The sequence below is a fragment of the Pelophylax lessonae genome (assembly GCF_965119305.1).
Source record: "Pelophylax lessonae genome assembly, chromosome: 7".
NCBI classification, from domain to species: Eukaryota; Metazoa; Chordata; class Amphibia; order Anura; family Ranidae; genus Pelophylax; species Pelophylax lessonae.
The window spans coordinates 34,610,229-34,630,704 of record NC_138774.1 but is presented as its reverse complement, the minus strand read 5'-3'; the positions used below and the strand labels follow the sequence as shown (position 1 = coordinate 34,630,704).

Sequence of the window (20,476 nt, the reverse complement as noted above, 5' to 3'; positions counted from 1 at the left end):
CCACAACATAATGCTGCCACCACCATGTTTCACAGTGGGGATGGTGTGTTCAGAGTGATGTGCAGTGTTAGTTTTCCGCCACATATAGCGTTTTCCTTTTAGGCCAAAAAGTTATATTTTGGTCTCACCTGACCAGAGCACCTTCTTCCACATGTTTGCTGTGTCCCCCACATGACTTCTCGCAAACTGCAAATAGGACTTCTTATGGCTTTCTTTCAGCAATGGCTTTCTTCTTCCCACTCTTCCATAAAGGGCAGATTTGTGGAGTGCACGACTAATAGTTGTCCTGTGGACAGATTCTCCCACCTCAGCTGTGGATCTCTGCAGCTCCTTCAGAGTTACCATGGGCCTCTTGGCTGCTTCTCTGATGAATGCTCTCCTTGCCCGGCCGGTCAGTTTAGGTGGACGGCCATGTCTTGGTAGGTTTGCAGTTGTGCCGTACTCTTTCCATTTTCCGATGATGGATTGAGATGTTCAAAGCTTGGGATATTTTTTATACCCTAAAGGCCCGTACACACGTACCGATGGTCGGCATACAAATGTTCCTCTTTTCTCCCCGGGATGTCGGTGTCTGCTGAAAAGTGCAAAGACAGCACAAGGACAGCACAAGAATTTTGTCCGCCGACTGCAGAAGTGATGTCATGTAATGGTTAACTTTCCCTGTGTTTTCTATTTTCTGAGCATGCCCAGTCTTGCAAATCTGCGGTCTGTCGGCCGAATTGTGTACTGACAGGCGAACAATCGTCCGTTCTGGTGTCGGCATACAAACATTTTCATGTTTGCAAGAAAGACTTTTGTCCGCGGATTGTGCGCAGACATCTGTCGGAGGCACCATACTAACACGCGTACAATCGGCAGATCCTTCGTCCACCGACGTTTGTATGCCGACGATCGGTACGTGTGTACGGGCCTTAACCCTCCTCTAAACTTCTCCACAACTTTATCCCTGACCTGTCTGGTGTGTTCCTTGGCCTTCATGATGCTGTTTTTTCACTAAGGTTCTCTAACAAACCTCTGAGGGCTTCACAGGACAGCTGTATTTATATTGAGAATAAATTACACAGATGGGCTCTATTTACTAATTAGGTGACTTCTGAAGGTAATTGGTTCCACTAGATTTTAGTTAGGGGGTATCCGAGTAAAGGGGGCTGAATACAAATGCACGCCACACTTTTCACATATTTATTTGTAAAACATTTTGAAAACCATTTATCATTTTCCTTCCACTTCACAATTATGTGCTACTTTGTGTCGGTCTATCACATAAAATCCCAATAAGTTACATTTACGTTTTTGGTTGTAACATGACAAAATATGGAAGATTTCAAGGGGTATGAATACTTTTTCAAGGCACTGTGTTCACGTTTACTTATTTTTTATAGAAAACAACATTTGATTCAACATTCTAACCTTTCCTAATTCTACTAAACAAAGAATTCTGCATCAATGTCTACCAACTGAGGAGATGCCTCCAGTGGGGCCCCACAGATGATGCTAAAAACCTGGTCAATGTTTCCGGCTCTTTCCAATACTAGAAACAGGAAAGTTTTCGCTGGAGTTGGGCTTTAGGAGAGCGATTGCACAGGGGATTCCTTCCCCCGCATAGTTTGTTTGATATTAATGTACAGATATAACGTTTCCATTGTAGTCCAGGTGACAAACACTCCATTGTAAACCACTTAAGCCCCAGAAGATTTTACCCCCTTCCTGACCAGGGCCTATTTTGTGATTCGGCACTGCGTGACTTTAACGGACAATTGCGCGGTCGTGCGACGCTGTACCTAAACGTTTTTTGACGTCCTTTTTTTTTCCCACAAACAGAGCTTTCTTTTGGTGGTATTTGATCACCTGTGCGATTTTTTTGATCATGCGCTATAAACAAAAAAAGTGCGTAAATTTTGCAAAAATAACAATATTTTTCACATTTTATTATATGAAATTCCCAAAACAAAAATGTAAAAATCTAAATTTTTTAACATTTTCGGCCAATTTGTTTTATGCTACATATGTTTGGTAAAAAAAAAAATCGCAAAAAGCGTATTTTGATTGGTTTGCGCAAAAGGTATTGCGTTTACTAACAAAGGGAAAGATTTTTGTCATTTTTGTTGTTTTTTTTTTAACTAATAATGGCGGCGATCTGCGATTTTTTTTTTTTTTTTTTTTTGCGGGACTGCGACATTGCGGCGGACAGATCGGACCCTTGACTGACATTTTTGACACTTTTGGGTTTACCAGTAACATTATTACAGTAATCAGTGCTATACATATGTACTGTTACTGTAAAAATGACACTGGCAGTGAAGGAGTTAACTTTTTTTGAGAGGGAGGGGTTATGTGTGTCCCTAGGGGCGTGTTTCTTACTGTGATTGGATGTGGCTTGATGTGTAAGAATAGAGATCAACGGTCCTACATAGCAGAACCGTATGATCTCCATTCATACACAGGGGAGAATGACAGGCTTCTTTGTTTACATTAGCTGCCTGCCTTTCTCCCGGTGTAACGGACGATCTCGAGTGCCCAGCGGACGTCGGGTCTGCCGGGCACAGGCGCGGGGGGGGGGGGGGGTCCGTGACTGAGCGGGATCGGCGCGTGCTCGCTCCCTAGACCCTCACAGGCTAGCGACGTAGACCTACGTCGCTTTGCCTGTGAGGGGCTGACTGCCGCCGTAAATAGTCGTGCGGCAGTCGGCAAGTGGTTAGAAAACTGTCACCCAACCACAGGAATGATGAACATATATTTCGTTTTTTTTTTAACAATAAATTTAGTTTGTTTTTAAAACTGTTGCTTACTGCAGTGTAATGTGGTCTCTTTTCTTTTGTAGACTGGCGACAAGATGGCGACCCCTGTGAGCGCACAGTGCTCCAGTAAAACATGGGAGCTGAGTCTGTATGAGCTGCACCGTACCCCACAGGTACCACAATGTGTGCGTAACAATATATCCTCAGATTCTTTGCTTTTCTTCTGACCTTGTCAGCTCTTTTCTTTTCCCTATAAAGATTTTATTGAGTTTTATACGTGTATGTAAATATCAAAAATGTATATTCAGTCCCGGTTCACATATCGGCAATGTGGGAACGCTGCGAATATACAGCGTCTTCCCGCATCACATCCGCACCCCTGGCAGTTCACACTGCCATATGCTATACGCTGGGGGTTTCAATTCAAAGTTAACGACACCCCCAGATCAGATCGCATATCGCAGTGCGATCTGTAAGTTCGCACAGAATCGGATCGCACTAGTGTGAACCACCATGCGTTCCGATTCTGCTGCGGACAAAAAAAAGGGTCCTGTGCGTGTTTAGTGCGATTGCTGTGCAAATTCAGCCATACAAACTGTATGGCTGAATTTGCACTGCACAGAGATCGCATGTAATTTTAGGAGCAGTGCGCTCCGAATTACATGCGATCTCTGTGATCGCACAAATGTGAACCGGCACTCAAACACGTATATGGTATGGACGATAGTTAGGCTAACCTCTATAATAACTTATAAACAATCAAAGGGAGAGGTTTAGTGAGTTTAAAGAGTGTGTAAATGGTCCCATGCTGCAAGTATTTTAACCACTTTAAGACCGGAAGGATTTGCCCCCTTAATGACCAGGCCCTATTTTGCGATTCGTCACTGCGTTACTTTAACAGACAATTGCGCGGTCGTGCGACGCTGTACCCAAATAAAATTTGATGTCCTTTTTTTCCTACAAATAGAGCTTTCTTGTGATGGTATTTGATCACCTGTGCGATTTTTATTTTTTTTATTTTTTGCGCTATTAACAAAAAAATAGCAACAATTTTGAAAAAAAAAACAATATTTTTCACATTCTCAAAAAAATAAAATAAAAAAATCTAAATTTTTTAACATTTTAGGCCAATTTGTTTTCTGCTACATATTTTTGGTAAAAAAATAAATCGCAATAAGCATATTTTGATTGGTTTGCGCAAAAGTTATCGCATCTACTAACTACGGGAAAGATTTGTCTTTTTTTTTTTTTTTTTTTTTTTTTTTTTTACTAGTAATGACGGCAATCTGCGATTTTTAGCGGGACTGCGACATTGCGGCGGACAGATCGGACCCCTAACTGACATTTTTGACACTTTTGGGGGTACCAGTGACATTACTACAGTAATCAGTGCTATAAATATGCACTGTTACTGTAATAATGACACTGGCAGGGAAGAGGTTAACATTGGGGGTGATCAAGGGGTTAAATGTGAGCCAAGGGGAGTGATTCTAACTGTGGGGGGCGTGGCTTGTGAAATGACCATAGAGACATGTGATCCTATATAGAAGGATCACAGGCACTCTGTGATCATTCCAGGTAGAAGAACGGACGGCTGTGTTTACAACTGCTGACCGTTCTTCTCTCTCAGCGGGGAGCGATCGCGGGTGTCAGGCGGCAATCAGAGCCGCCTGCTCGCTGCATCGGCTTCCCCGCTGATGAGCGGGGGCAGGAGCGCACTGCCGGCGGCGCGCGCTCGCCTCCTGAGAGCGAGCGCTGTACAGTTACGGCGATTTGCCCAGGAGCGGCTGACTGCCACCGTATAACTGCGGCGGGCGGTCAGCAGCAGGTTAATTATTGCCAAAGACATTTTTGGGCTTGTAAAATGCTGGGTAGAGAGCTGGTTCTATTTATGGGGGAACCCGTGGTCGTCCAAAGCCAGGGTGCAGTGGCTTGGTCATAACGTCCCCATTGGCCAGGTGTCATTGCCAGGCCCTCTGGGTGGCATCCTGGCTTATAGCCCTGGTGCTTTCTTACCTTAAAGTGTCCATCTTGAAACTAAAACCTTTGCATCTGTAGACATCAACGATCTAACAGTAACCTATCTAGCCCTGTAACGAAGAAATCAGTATACTTACCTTTTTTGAAAACGATCCGATCCGGTCGCCAGCGAGGGAAGTTCTGCAGAGGACACGGCCGACAACGGCTGAGAAATGAATGGGGAGTGGCGTCACCCATAGACTTACTATTGGGCTTCTGTTGCCGGATGTGTCCTATGCACCCGCCTCCACAGTGAAGCCGCGACTGACAGCTCAGCATGGGATCGGGTCGGATCGGCTTCAAAAAAGGTAAGTATACTGATTTCTTCTTTACAGGGCTCGATAGGTCAGTGTTAGATCGTGGATATCTGTTGACCCAGGGATTTTAGTGTAAGTCCCCGTTCACACTGGGGCGACCTCACAGGTGGCCGTAGGTCGCCTTCCATAGGGAAGCTGCGGACCCGTTCTAATAGGAGCGACACAAGTCGCTCCGACTTAGAAAAACAGTCCGGAGCTTCTTTGGGGCGACCCGGAGCGACCGTCATAGACTTCAATGTTATGAAGTCCGTGCCGGCCACTCCGAGGTCGCGGCGCGCTGCTCGCACCGCGACCTCGGAGGTCGCCCCTGGAAGTCGGATCGCCCCAGTGTGAACAGGGCCTTAAGGTGGACTACTAATTTAAGTGCAGCAGGGACTTTTCCAGCTTCCTTAGACTGATGGTCTGGCTAGTGAGAGGGGGGGGGGGGGCTGTATAGAGTAGACGGGGAAGAGGAAGGATCATGAGGAGACAGGGGGGCAGGAAAGGATAGACACACGGAGTATGACCACCTCCCATATGGGTTTCCCTGTACACTTAGCAGGTCTGATCCCCCTTGGGTTTCCACACCTTATGGATGGGAGTCATGGGAGCCAGCCTCTGAGCATTTACCATTTTCTCTCTGTCCTCCTAGGAAGCCATCATGGACGGTACAGAGATAGCCGTGTCCCCACGCAGCCTTCATAGTGAGCTCATGTGTCCTATCTGCCTGGACATGTTAAAGAACACAATGACAACCAAAGAGTGCCTCCACCGCTTCTGCTCAGATTGCATCGTGACTGCCCTACGCAGCGGGTCAGTGTCTTCACAACCACACTCAGCTTGCAGTTGAGCTCCTTCATGACCTTGGAAATTTTATACCTTTGTGATTAAAGTGACGGTTTGGTTTTATGGCTTTAGCTTTCTGTATGTTGGAAATAGCAGAACAAAAACCGTCTGTATGTTGGAAATAGCAGAACAAATCCATGTGATATCTGTATTAGTAGCATGACAACATGTCTCTTTCCTTCAGGAACAAGGAATGCCCCACATGCAGGAAGAAGCTGGTCTCCAAACGCTCCCTTCGCCCTGACCCTAACTTTGATGCTTTAATTTCCAAGATCTACCCAAGCAGAGACGAGTATGAGGCCCACCAGGATCGAGTCCTGGCAAAGCTGAGTCGGATGCATAATCCACATGCCCTAAGCAGCAGCATTGAAGAGGGGCTTAAAATGCAAGCAATGAACAGGTACATGATGGAAGGAGCACTTTATGGGGTGGGGAGGGGTATTTTCATTGTTCTAAGACTTTGTCCTGCTGTCAAATAACTTTCTGGACCGGAAGGTTTTCCCCCTTGATGACCAGGCCATATTTTGCATTTTGGCACTGCGTTACTTTAACGGACAATTGCGTGGTCGTGTGATGCTGTATTTTTTAACATCTTAGGCCAATTTGTTTTCTGCTACATATTTTTGGTATAAAAAATCGCATTAAGCCTATTTTGATTGGTTTGCGCAAAAGTTTTATTGCGTCTACTAACTACGGAAAAGATTTATGTAATTTCTATTGTTTTTTTTTTTTTTTTTTTTACTAGTGATTTTACGGCGATCTCCGATTTTTAGCGGGACTGCGGCGGACAGATCGGACCCCTAACTGACATTTTAGACACTTTTGGGGGGACCAATGACATTACTACAGTAATCAGTGCTAAAAATATGCATTGTTACTGTAATAATGACACTGGCAGGGAAGGGGTTAACATTGTGGGTGATCAAGGGGTTAGATGTGAGCTTAGGGGAGTGATTCTAACGGTGGGGGGGGGCGTGGCTTGTGAAATGATCATAGAGACCTGTTATCCTATATAGCAGGATCACAGGGGCTCTGTGATCATTGCAGGTTCTCAGCGGGGAACGATCGCGGGTGTCAGGCGGCAATCGGAGCCATCTGACCCGTGCATTGGCTTCCCCACTGCCGAGTGGGGGTGGGAGCACGCCGCTGGCGGCGCACGCTCGTCCCCTAGCTGCCTCCAAGCTACCGATGTAGCCCTATGCCGGTTTGCCTGGGAGAGCCACACTGCCGCAGTAAAAAGGCGGCGTGTGGTTGGCAAGCGGTTAAAGTGGTTGTAAAACTAGAAGCTTTTTTACCTTAATGCATTCTTTGCATTAACCACTTGCCGATCGCAATACCTCTATATACCTTGCGGTTTGCAAGTGGTTTACTGTGAATTTGACTGAAGATATCAGCCATAACCCCCGGTATCGTTTTTTTTAGCAGCCAGCGGCTGGCTTTCTCATAAAAGCTTTCCAAGCGGTGAGAGGTGACATCCTTCCTCTCCCACTGCTTGACTGTGTTTCTCGGGCTTACAGTTTCCTCCGGTGCGCCCGAGAAACGATCCGATGGTGCGGCCGGCTGGTCCCATAGGTGATCAAAGAGTAATCACCGTGTGACCTAAAAAATTGTTACAATCGCCATTTTATTTCCTAGGGTCTTTGCTAAAAACAAATTGTATAATTCCCATTTTATTCCCTAGGGTCTCTTCTAAAAACAAATTGTATAATCGCCATTTTATTCCCTAGGGTTTCTTAAAAAAATTTATAATGTTCTACGTAATTTTCTAGCAAAAAATACTGATTTAACTACTTCGCAACCGCACTATAGTGGAATGACAGCTACAGCACAGCTGCACGTTGCATGTCACATGACATCCTCACATGCTCACACTGCCTGTGCACCCTCTGGCACACATCGTCGGTGATTTGTGACAGCTGCTTACTTCGGACCCAGCTCATCACAGATCAGGGTAAAGAGCCAATCACAGCAGCTCTTTACCATGTGATCAGCTGTGGCAATCACAGCTGATCATAGATTTAAAGAGTAAGTAAGCCCTAAAAAAAATGAGAAAAAAAAAACCTGTAAAGACAAAGGCATAATGAGCTAGTATGCATCGCACACTAGCTCATTATGAAGTACTTACCTTAAAACGAATCCCCCGCAGTGCCGCTCGCTCAGCGACAGAGCGGCCGACATGTCCGGCCGCCCTGCTTCCTTGTTCGTGTCCTACGGCCATCAGACTGGCCAGAGGCGCGACTACATCACTCCGGCGCGGGAGCCGATGTCACGGCACTGGGCTCTGAAGGAATGGCACGGGTGGCCGTTCCTTCAGAGTGCATGCGCCGATGACGTCATCGGCTGCATGCACTGTAAATATCTCCTAAACGGTGCAAGTTTAGGAGAAATTTATAGCACCTATAGGTAAGCCCTAATATAAGCTTACTTATAGGTAAATGTCAAAAAATGTGGGTTTACAACCACTTCAACAGGATTTGCTGGTTATCGGCAATCCTCCCTTCTCTTTGACAGAGCGTGAGGGGAGGAGAGCTGATAATCGGCAAATCCACACAGCCCGGATAGCAAGCAATTGTGCTGCATGTTTGAAAATTACTTGCTAAGCTATTGTTAGACTTGCCAGACTTCACGCGTTTGTTGCACAATTGCAGCAACTCCGCATTGCATGACTCCAGATCAACTTTGTTTGCAAACATTTTGCAGGTCTGCTGAAAGTTCTGGTTCAGTTATGTTTTGGAACAGTCATCCCACCACAGGGGGTCACAATTTTTCACGCTGTAGACTTGCAGAGCTCCTGCTGTAGACTCACCAATTGCAACTTTGCTCTTGCTAGAGACTTGCCACGCAACATTGCTACAAATTGGAGAAGTGTCAACTAGAACTTGTGCTTCAAGTGCTCTGCAAGTGTGCAACTTACCAGTGAAAATGTGCAGCAATTTATCAGACTTAGCAAGCATAACTTTCCACAAATGTGTAGCAGTGTTGAATTGTATCTGGGAGGGGACATTTGTACTGACAATCAGGGCTCTAATCATCAGTGTTGTGATTATCAGTGCAGCCTCATCGGTGCACATCAGTGCCGATCAGTGCAGCCTCATCAGTGCACATCTGTGAAGGAGAAAAATTACTTATTTACAAAATTTTATAACAGAAACTAAGAAAACCTTTTTTTTTTTTTTCTCAAAACTTTCTGTCTTTTTTCATTTGTTTAGCAAAAAAACAATTATTAAAATTTTGTTTGGGTACAGTGTTGCATGACCGCGCAATAGTCATTCAAAGCGCGACAGCACTGAAAGCTGAACATTGGCCTGGGCAGGAAGGGGGTGAAAGTGCCCAGTAGGCAAGTGGGTAAACTTGTAAACAAAAAGTGGCATAAGAAGACTGGTCTGCAAGAGGTTAAAGAAAAAAAAACTCTCTGTGGTCTGCTCTTTTCCTAACAATCCCTTATACACACTCTGAGCCTGATCTTGATCCAGGGACGTGCACAAGAGTATCATCTCTCTCTTTTATTACATAGTGAGGTTGAAAAAAGACAGACTGCTTGTGGAAGAGAATTCCACATCCCTACCGCTCTTACAGTGAAGAACCCCTTGCGCATTTTAAGGTTAAACCTCCTTTCCTCTAGTTTTAGTGAGTGGCCACGTGTCTTATTGTATCTCCTCTCTCTGAATAGTTTGTTCCTTATGCTAGGGTCTCCAGTACAGTATTTGTACATTGATATCATATCCCTCAATCGTCTCTTCTCCAGAGAGAATAGGTTCAGTGCTTGTAGTCTTTCCTCATAGCTGATGTCCTCCATTCCCCTAATTATTTTTGTTGCCCTTCTCTGGACTCTTTCCAGTTCCAGCACATCCTTCCTGAGGACCGGTGCCCAGAACTGGACAGCATACTCCAGATGTGGCCGGACCAGAGTCTTGTAGAGTGGGAGAATAATCTCTTTATTTCTGATTCTGATTGGCTCAGAGACAGCAGCAGGAGCCAATGTCAATCACAGCCAGTGAGGAGAGAGAAGGGGGCAGCCTGTGCCATGCTGTGTGTGTCAATGAAAACACAGAGCAGGGCTCGGGAGCAAGTACGCACGAGTACCCCCACAGCAAGCAGCTTGCTATGGGGTACCTTGACAGGAGGGAGGAGCCAGGAGCGCTGGCAGGGGACCTGAGAAGAAGGAAGATTGGGGCTGCTCTGTGCAAAACCATTACACAGAGCAGATAAGTATATCATGATTTGTTTTATTTAATAATAAAAATTAAAAAAAAAAAACTAGGTTTACCCCCCCCCCCCCCCCCCTTACCCTATTAAAATTAAACCCCATATTGTTAACTAATACCAGTCTGCTGATAAGCCATATGATTTGCTACTGAGGGGCCTTCTCTGAGTCACAAGCTTGGCGGCCCAGGTCAAATGATGTACAGGCGAGTATAAACAACAACCAAAAGATGACCACCAAGCATGCACTATCATGGTAAGTAATACACAACATGTATACTGGTCCTTATTACTCTCCTGGAAACCCTGAATCTCAACTTCAGCCTGTAAAGAAGGTGAGCTGGTGCCTCCCCTGGCTAGCACAGGTATGGCGGCATGGCTGGTAGTAAGCGACTCAATGCAGATTGCAATTCTGGCCACTTCGTCAGGCCATAGTAGTACAGTTCAGCCAGTTTGGTGTTCCAGATACTCCTGGCAGAGACCACAGCTAGCTCAATGACCTCTCTTCAAACTACACTGCAGTCGGACACTTAAGCCTCGTACACACAGTCAGATTATCGGACGAATTTTCTTTAGTTTTTTGTTGCATGCTGGTCTCATATGGAAAGTGAAGAGGTTACGGTCATACGAAAATTCCCGTACGGCAGAATTCAACTTCAGAAGTGATGTCATCTGTTGAATTGTTTTGTGTTCTTTAGTTTCTGAGCATGTCTAATCTTGGTCTTAAGATTTTTTTTTTTCCCCCAAAAACTGTACTAATTAAATGGAAATCAGACGGTCTGTTCGTGTACGATAAAAATGTTGTAGCCATAGGCGTGCGCAGGGGGTGTGCCAGGTGTGCCTGGGCACACCCTAATCACCCAGTGCGGCGCAGATTCCCCCTATTGTCCAGGGCCCACTGCCCTACTGACACCGTCCATGTTTTTATAAATTATTAAATGTTTGTTCACATTTATTCATAAGTGTGTGTGTCGGTTTGTGTATATATATGTGTATATATATATATATATATATATATATATATATATATATATATATATATATATATATATATATATATATATATACATACTGTTAATACACAAACACACACACACAGGTTTGAGCTTTGGGGTGCACACCCTAATGCAATAGGCTGCGCACACCTATGGTTGTAGCCTGCACATACAGTTTTTGTCATACAAAAATTTGTTATCGGCTGTCAAAAGCAATATACTAACAATCCAAAAATCAGCAGATCGTTCGTCGGACGAAATTTTACTTACGATTTTCCTATCGTGGGTACGGGCCTTTAGACTTGCTCCAGAAACAACCTCAGCCTGTACCCGAACAATGATTACACAACTATTACAAATTCACTGCCAGTTTATCCACTTGACCTCTGGAAGATTTACCCTCCTTCATGACCAGGCCATTTTTTTGGCGATACGGCACTGCGTTACTTTACCATACGATTGCGCAGTCATGTGACACTCTACTCAAACAAAATGTATGTCCTTTTTTTCCCAGAAATTGAGCTTTCTTTTGGTGGTATTTGATCACTTCTGCGGTTTTTCTTTTTATCTCTATAAACAAAAAAGCCTGACAATTTTGAAGAAAAAAAAAATATTTTTTACTTTCTGCTATAAATCGTCCAATAAAAAAACGAATTTCCTCATAAGGCCCCTTTCACACGGACGATCCGATCTGCCTGTCAGATTTTCAGGCGAACCGGATCGGGTGCTCCATGCATCCCTACAGGGCAGCGGATGTCAGCGGAGACATGTCCGCTGATACCCGCTGCTATCTGATTCCAACCCTGTCCGTGAAATCCGAACGGATGGAAACCCTATTTTCCATCCGTCTGATGGATCGGTTCGGATGAGAGGGGACATGCGGTCCATTCTCATTCGATCTCCCCATAGAGGAGAGTGGGGATCTGACAGCTCCGTCTCCGCACACACAGCGGAGACTAAGCGGTCATCCGCCTGCTCAGCAGGGATCGGCAGGTCTATCCCCCACTGAGCAGAACGGACTCCCTCAGCGGTTGCGCCCGTGTGAAAGGATCCTAAATGTATTCCAATATGTATTCTGCTACATGTTTTTGGTAAAAAAAAAATCCCAATAAGTGTATATTGGTTTGCGCAAAAGTTATAGCGTCTAAAATGTATGGTACATATACTGGAATTTTTATTTATTTACTTTAAACCAGCAATGACGCCGATCGGCGACTTATAGCGGGACTGCAATATTGTGGCGGACATTCTGACACTAACTGACACTGGGGAAACCAGTGACGCTAATACAGTGATCAGTGCTAAAAAATATACACTGTACTAATGACGCTGGCTGGGAAGGGGTTAAACATCTAGGGCAATCAAAGGGTTAAATGTGTGCCTAACCAGTGTTTATGTGTACTTTATGAGGTGCTTTCACAAAGAGATGTGATGGAAAATCCATTACATCCCCACTGTCAGAACAGAGCTCTGCCTTGTTTACATAGGCAGAGCTCTGTCCTGTGTGTCTTCCTGACGATCAGCGGGTGCCGGTGGACATCCAATTGGCCGACACCCACTAGATGACTTATCACAGCAGAAGCTGCGCGCATGTGCATGCCCCCTAGGCAGGAGTGTGGAATCACGTGTGTGTGTATATGTATATATATATATATATAAGTGATATTGCGCAGAACGACTGCCCTCTAGCAGGAAATCTGCTATAGGGTGGTCAGTAAGTGGTTATCATTTGCACAATGTATGCTAAACCTAGTAATTCATATATATTGTATCTTGGTTCATTTTAATCCCCATTTCCTTTTCCTTTAAGTTTTTTATCTCCTTTCTTCCTTTGTAAAGGGCACAGAGGGTCAGGAAACACCCACACGAGTCAGACAACACTACTTTCAGTGGTGGAGAGGATAACTGCGACAGTCGCTCTCACGTTAGTAATCCATCGGTACATAGCAACCAGGAGGCCGGGCCAAGCCGCAAGAGGTCCCGAGCTTCAGAGGATTCTGGGGCAGAACCAGATCTGTCACATGAAGGTGGAGTACGAAGTCCAGACCCACAGGGAACGGGAGAGCCTGGTAGTGAAATAGAACTGGTGTTCCGGGCCCACCCATTGCTGGTGGAGAAAGACAGTTACAGTCAAACCAGGTGAGAGCTCATAAAATCTGTTACTGTTTTTTCCTGCATTATCCTGACATTAACCAGTATAGATCTGAACAGGCTGGTGGTTCTCTGCAGGTTTGTAAAGACAACAGCAAATGCCACAGTTGATCATCTTTCCAAGTATCTGGCTCTTCGGATTGCTCTGGAGGAACAGGCTCAGCAGGGAGGAACAGAGGCCGTGTCACTGGGAGAGGTCAGCGAGAAGCAATACACAATTTATATCTGCGCGGGGGCTGCCGGTGGACAATACACGGTAAGAATATGCATTTGGTGGTTGAGAAATGCTTAGGTTGGGTTCACATATGTGCAGCCGTGGTTTCCAGCCTGGGGTCCGGTGCGTTTCTGTTCACCGGTTCAGGTGTGATTCAGGTCCAAATTGTAGCCTGAATTCGCACCTGAACTGTACCCAAAAACGCACAGGACCCTTTCGGAAACCGCACCATGGCCGCCCCGGACATTTATGAACCAGCTCCATTGAGAGCCGGTCACACTCCCATGTCATTCGAATTTCACTGCATCCAGTTCGCACGTATGTGAACCTGGCCTTCAAGTGACATTAAGGCCGCATGTACACTGCTACTTGTAAACGGACGTTTAGGAGCAATTGGGCATTTTTTTCAGAAGCCCCTAAACCCTCCTCTATGTTATCTTATCTTATCTGTCCATGGACACAGGGTCGTTTACAGTCATTTAGAGGCAGTTGAGTTCAGTGTCATTTTTTGGAAAGCAATTATTTGCGTTCAGGATGTTCAGAACGTCTGTTTACCGGCGTTTCAAATGCAAAACGTGACCGAACGCGGTCACCCGCGTTTAGCGCTTGCGTTTTTACTGTTTAAAGGGGAATGATCTTTTGACCTCTAAAAAACGGATCTGAGCGCAAACGCCCGATAAACGCGGCATGCAAACGCGACACAACGGACGTTTTAAACGTCCTTTAAATTCCAGCGTTCAAAGGACTTTTGAAAACGTCCCGTGTACATTAAGCATAAGAGCCCATTCACATTGAGGCGACACGACTTCGGGGGGTGACCTGTGAAGTCGCGTGCACCGTGACTTCGGCGCGACTTGCAGAGACTTCACATAATGGAAGTCTATGCAAGTCGCTCCGAGGTCGCCCCAAAGTAGTACAGGACCCTTTTTCTAAGTCGGAGCGACTTGTGTCGCTCCTATTAGAACGGGTCCTGTACTACTCAATGGACCGCGACATACCGCGACTTGTCAGGCTGACAAGTCGCGCTAATGTGAATGGGCTCTTAAGGTTCTGTTTTTATTTTTTAAAAATACCAAACCTGTTATACCTAACTGCTCCGTGCAATGGTTTTGCACAGAGCAGCCCTGATCCTCCTCAGTTTCCCCGCCAGCGCTCCTGCTAAATGCCACCATAGCAAGCAGCTTGCTATGGGGGCTCCCGAGCCGCTGCACCGCGTGTCCATTCACACACAGATCGCCGCTTGGCCCGCCCTTGCTCTCTCCTTATTGACTCATTGGCTGTGATTGACAGTAGCAGGAGCCAATGGCTACCACTGCTGTCTCAACCAATAGGGAGAGAGAGACCTGGGAGAGCCGAGGCTCTCGTGCACATCGCTGTTTTGAGATGGGGGGGGGGGGGGCTGCTGCTGCTACTGCACACAGAAGGTTTTTTACCTAAAAACCTTGAGCTTTTACAACCACTCTAATTGGTAGAAATCGGTCATCCTTGCAACTTTTGTGATGTGTATGTTAAAGTGATTGTAAACGATCACCTTCTAAAACAACCCATTCAATTTAACAAAGAAATGAAAGGCAAACATTTTTGTATTGATTTTAAAAAAAACATAAATACCTTTTTCCTTTTTTATTAGTGATCAAAATTCCCTCTGTTCTCAGCTGCATAAGAGCTGTGGGAGGAGAAACCGTATCAGGGGCGTCAGGACAAGCCTGATCATTGGAGGAGAGCAGGCACAGCTAGAGAACTGACCACGGTGTGCTCTTTACTTAGTGTGGTCAGTTTTTAATAGGAAAGCAGAGGGACTGGCAGGAACATCAGCAACAGTCTTTCTCTGCAGCATTGCTGGCAAGGGACAGGCTTTTTGTTTTGATGCACATGGGGTTGCCATTTTTTGCTATATGGAACTGCGTTACTTAACTGACAATTGCGCAGTCATGCAACACTGTTCATAAATTAAATTTGTCATTTTTTTTCTCACAAATGGAGCTTTCTTTTAGTGATCACCACTATGTTTTTTTTTGTTTGTTTTTTGCGCTATACACAAAAAAAGACCCAAAATTTTGAAAAAAGTTTCTACTATGAAACCTATCCAATAAAAATCAGATTTTGTCAGAAATTTAGGCCAATATATATCCTGCTACATATTTTTGATAAAAAAAATCCCAATAAATGTACATCGATTGGTTTGCGCAAAAGTTATAGCGTCTACAAACTATGGAAATTATTTATGGAATTTTTATTCTTTATACTAGTAATGGTGGCAATCATCGACAGTGGGACTGTGATATTGCAGCAGACAATCGGACAGTAACTGACACTTTGCGGGAACCAGTGACACTAATACAGTGATCAGAGCTTAAAATATGCAAGGTCACTGTACTAATGACAGTGGCTGGGAACTGGCTAAACATCTAGGGTGCCTAACCAGTGTTTATGTGTACTGTATGTGCTGCTTTCACTTAGGGATGTTCTGGTTTTTATTCCCTGCTTTGCAGGGAAACAAAATCAAGCACATCCCTGCTGACAGGACAGAGCTCTGCCTTGTTTCCATACACAGAGCTCTGTCCTGTCATCGTTCTTGGCAATCAGTGCGTGCTGGTGATCGCCCCCTGCCAGGAAGAGCAGAATCCCTGATTCTGCGTAGCCAGTCTGCACTGTAGCAGTAAAACTACATTGTGCGATCGGCAAGTGGTTAAACTACTACACATCATTGCAGACACGTACCATATTTGCCAGCGTATAAGATGACTTTCTAACCTTAAATTCATCCCCCAAAAACAGGAGGGTCCTCTTATACGCAGAGTATAAAATGTGAGACCCAAAACGAACATCCCTAATAATCTCTCAACCCGTTGGATGTGCGGTAATAATGTATGTTGTACCGTAGCCGGGTAAAAAATGTGAGGACTACGGTACTTTACATGGCCCGAAAAAAACGTACCTATTAATCTCCAAGCAGGGTAAGTACACAGGGTGTAATCTCTCAACACGCTGGATGTGCGGGAATACTGTACCGGTATGTACCGTAGCTTCCGCCACATACAGTATACCGTGCCAATCACGGTGAGCGATGTATTCTATTAATAAATACAAAGCCATCTCGGATTGGCGGAGTCAGAGAGAGTAACATCATCAGCCCGCCTCTCTGACTCCGCCAATCTAAGCAGGCTTTGTATTCAATAATAGAATACATCACTCACTGTGATTGGCGGAGTCAGGGAGAGTAACATCATCAGCCCGCCTCTCTGACTCCGCCAATCACAGTGAGCGATGTATTCTATTAATAAATACAAAGCCATCTCGGATTGGCGGAGTCAGAGAGAGTAACATCATCAGCCCGCCTCTCTGACTCCGCCAATCTAAGCAGGCTTTGTATTCAATAATAGAATACATCACTCACTGTGATTGGCGGAGTCAGAGAGGCGGGCTGATGATGTTACTCTCTCTGACTCCGCCAATCCGAGATGGCTTTGTATTCAATAATAGAATACATCGCTCACTGTGATTGGCTCAGCGCGGTATCCTGTATGTAGCCGAAGCTACGGTACATACCGGTACAATATTCCCGCACATCTAGCGTGTTGAGAGATTACACCCTGTGTACTTACCCTGCTTGGAGATTAATAGGTACGTTTATTTCGGGCCATGTAAAGTACAGTAGTCCTCACATTTTTTACTCGGCTACGGTACAACCATTATTACCGCACATCCAGCGGATTGAGAGATTAATAGGGACGTTCGTTTGGGGCCATGTAAAGTAGTCCTCACATTTTATACTCCTTTAAAGTACAGAAAGGGGGTATTCTTATACTGCGAGTATAGCCCAAAACCTATATTTTTAACTAGGGATGCACCAATCCGATATTCGAATCGGATATCGGCGCCGATATGGCCATTTTAAATGGATCAGGGGATCAGTAACATTGACCGATCCACTGGCCGATCCGGTTTTTGCTTGGTAACGGCTCAGCCATCCCTTACTAGGTGCAGTAGTAGTATGGGATGGGAGCCGCTACTTCCTGTATAGGTCCGGCTCACAGGCGGAGTGATATCAGATGCACTCCGCCTGTGAATGGAGGAGCCGTACACATGAAGCAGCAGCTTTTCTCTGTACTGCAGCCGCTTGCTTTGTGTGTAGCTCTGGATCGGTTCCGGTATCGGCGATTTCACAACGGCAGATATCTGTATCGGGTCCAAAAAAGTCGAATCGGTGCATCCCTAATTTTAACCTGAAAATTAGGCGGTTGTTTTACACGCCCAGTCGTCTTATACGCCGCAAATGCGGTATTTTCTTATTTCACAAACTCTTTTTTTATGTTTATTTCTTCCTCAGACTTTGAATGGATCATTAACCCTGGAGCTTGTTAATGAGAAGTACTGGAAGGTGAGCAAGCCTCTGGAGTTGTATTATGCTCCCACAAAGGAACAGAAATAAGGGGGTGACCCCCTCAAGGTGTGAGAAGATAGACTGACTGGAAACCTTGAGACGGTTCTCCTCACACACAGTCCCACCGTAGAAAGATTCTACAGCCAAACTTTTGTGGAGAGGCACCAAGAAAGGGACCTACGGGGAAAATGGGGCCACCCTAGGAGACGGTTCGCCAGCTCCCCGTCATTGTGTGGATTACTGTTATTGACCAGAAGCAAGCGGTGTCCTCCTCACTCTGCATAGTTCAGGAGCACAATTAGGCAGAAGTCAAGCCATTCATCGGACCCCCTGCTATAGGCTTCAAGTGCTACTCCATAAATCGTGTTTAATGGGGGTAAAGTCCCATGAAGACAATTTGTTTTGCCTCCTGCAAACTTCTTTCACCCCCGCAGCTCATCGGTTCTTAGTGGGATTATAATAATTTATATACCGTTCACTATATTGCGCTGGTATTTTCCTAAGCTTGTAACAGTCTTTTTTACTAGAACAGTTTAATTTTTAGGTTTTTATTTGCCTTTTCATGCCGAGGTGGAGAAAAGAAAAACGTAAACAGCAGCAATATATCTACTTTCTGTACTCAGTCTAAATATTGTGTTTCTCTATTTTTCCTACGCAGGAATGAAAGTCTTTTCTTAGTAGGAATCAGGGGATTTTTTTGTGTAAGCTGTGCAGGTTACAATGCTTTTGAGTAAATACATATTTTTGTTTGACATGAAATGTTATGTAGGTCTGTGTTCAGTGTCCAGAAGAATAAGCTAATCATTTATTGAAAATAATATTGTGAACTCCTTCCAGCAGGACGAAGCAACTTAATGCCTTTTTTAGTGCTTGAAGGACTACATGTTCCAGCATGCTATCAGACCACAGTTTGTTTTATAGTTGATGATGGTCAAGGTTGTTCTAGAGCAGGGGTGTCAAACTCAATTTTCTTTAGGAGCCGCATCAGTAATATGGCTTCTCTCAAAGGGCTGGTTGTATCTGGGGTGCGCTACATACAGAGTGCAGGGTTCAGGGTTACACTACATACAGAGTGCAACATTACACTACATACAGAGTGATGGGTTCAGGGTTACACTACATACAGAGTGCAACATTACACTACATACAGAGTGCAGGGTTCAGGGTTACACTACATACAGAGTGCAACATTACACTACATGCAGAGTGCAGAGTTCAACATTACACAACATGCAGAGTTCAGAAGTGTGTTATGTACAGAGTGCGGTGTTCAGGATTACACTACATACAGAGTGCAGAGTTCAGGATTACACTACATATAGAGTGCAGAGTTCAGAAGTGTGCTATGTGCAGAGTGCAGGGTTCAGAAGTGTGCTATGTACAGAGTGCAGGGTTCAGAAGTTTGATATGTGCAGAGTGCAGGGTTCAGGATTACACTGCACTCTGTATGTTGTGCAATCCTGAACTCCGCACTCTATATGTAGCGTAATCCTGAACTCTGCACTCTGTATGTAGTGTAATCCTGAACTCTGCACTCTGTATGTAGTGTAATCCTGAACTCTGCACTCTGTATGTAGCGTAATCCTGAACTCTGCACTCTGTATGTAGTGTAATTCTGAAATCTGCACTCTGTATGTAGTGTAATCCTGAACTCTGCATTCTGCATGTAGTGTAATCCTGAACTCTGCACTCTGTATGTAGTGTAATCCTGAACTCTGCATTCTGTATGTAGTGTAATCCTGAACTCTGCATTCTGTATGTAGTGTAATCCTGAACCCTGCACTCTGTATGTAGTGTAATGTTGAACTCTGCACTCTATATGTTCAGAGATCAGAAGTGTGTTATGTACAGAGTGCAGGGTTCAGGGGTGCGTTATGTACAGAGTGCGGGTCCAGCAGTGTCCTATGCACAGAGTGCAGAGTTAAGGGGTGCACTATGTACAGAGTGCAGGGTTCAGAACTGCGTTACGTGCAGAGTGCAGGGGTGTAGTGTACAGGAGTGTGCTGTGCATAGGACACTGCTGGACCCGCACTCTGTACATAACGCACCCCTGAACCCTGCACTCTGTACATAACACACTTCTGATCTCTGAACATATAGAGTGCAGAGTTCAACATTACACTACATACAGAGTGCAGGGTTCAGGATTACACTACATACAGAGTGCAGAGTTCAGAAGTGTGTTATGTACAGAGTGCAGGGTTCAGGATTATACTACATACAGAGTGCAGAGTTCAGGATTACACTACATACCGAATGCAGAGTTCAGGATTACACTACATACCGAATGCAGAGTTCAGGATTACACTACATACCGAATGCAGAGTTCAGGATTACACTATATACCGAATGCAGAGTTCAGGATTACACTATATACCGAATGCAGAGTTCAGGATTACACTACATACAGAGTGCAGAGTTCAGAAGTGTGCTATGTACAGAGTGCAGGGTTCAGGATTACACTGCACTCTGTATGTAGTGTAATCCTGAACTCTGCATTCGGTATGTAGTGTAATCCTGAACTCTGCATTCTGTATGTAGTGTAATCCAGAACTCTGCATTCTGTGTGTAGTATAATCCTGAACCCTGCACTCTTTACATAACACACTTCTGCACTCTGTATGTAGTGT

General features: G+C 44.9%; 1 protein-coding gene across 2 annotated transcripts in view; it reads left to right on the top strand.

Moving 5' to 3' along the window:
- Positions 1-18,739, top strand: part of RING1 (ring finger protein 1) — a 36,577-nt gene extending 17,838 nt beyond the window's left edge. The window contains exons 2-7 of one of the 2 annotated variants that reach the window (XM_082264306.1): positions 2,822-2,911; positions 5,706-5,866; positions 6,084-6,299; positions 12,937-13,236; positions 13,327-13,504; positions 17,793-18,739. In XM_082264306.1, the coding sequence (XP_082120432.1) occupies positions 2,834-2,911; positions 5,706-5,866; positions 6,084-6,299; positions 12,937-13,236; positions 13,327-13,504; positions 17,793-17,894 (1,035 nt within the window). In that variant the 5' untranslated portion in view covers positions 2,822-2,833 and the 3' untranslated portion in view covers positions 17,895-18,739. Of the gene's footprint in view, positions 1-2,821; positions 2,924-5,705; positions 5,867-6,083; positions 6,300-12,936; positions 13,237-13,326; positions 13,505-17,792 lie in introns of both variants that reach the window. The other variant, XM_082264305.1, reaches the window with a different exon arrangement.
- Positions 18,740-20,476: the final 1,737 nt, after the last annotated feature.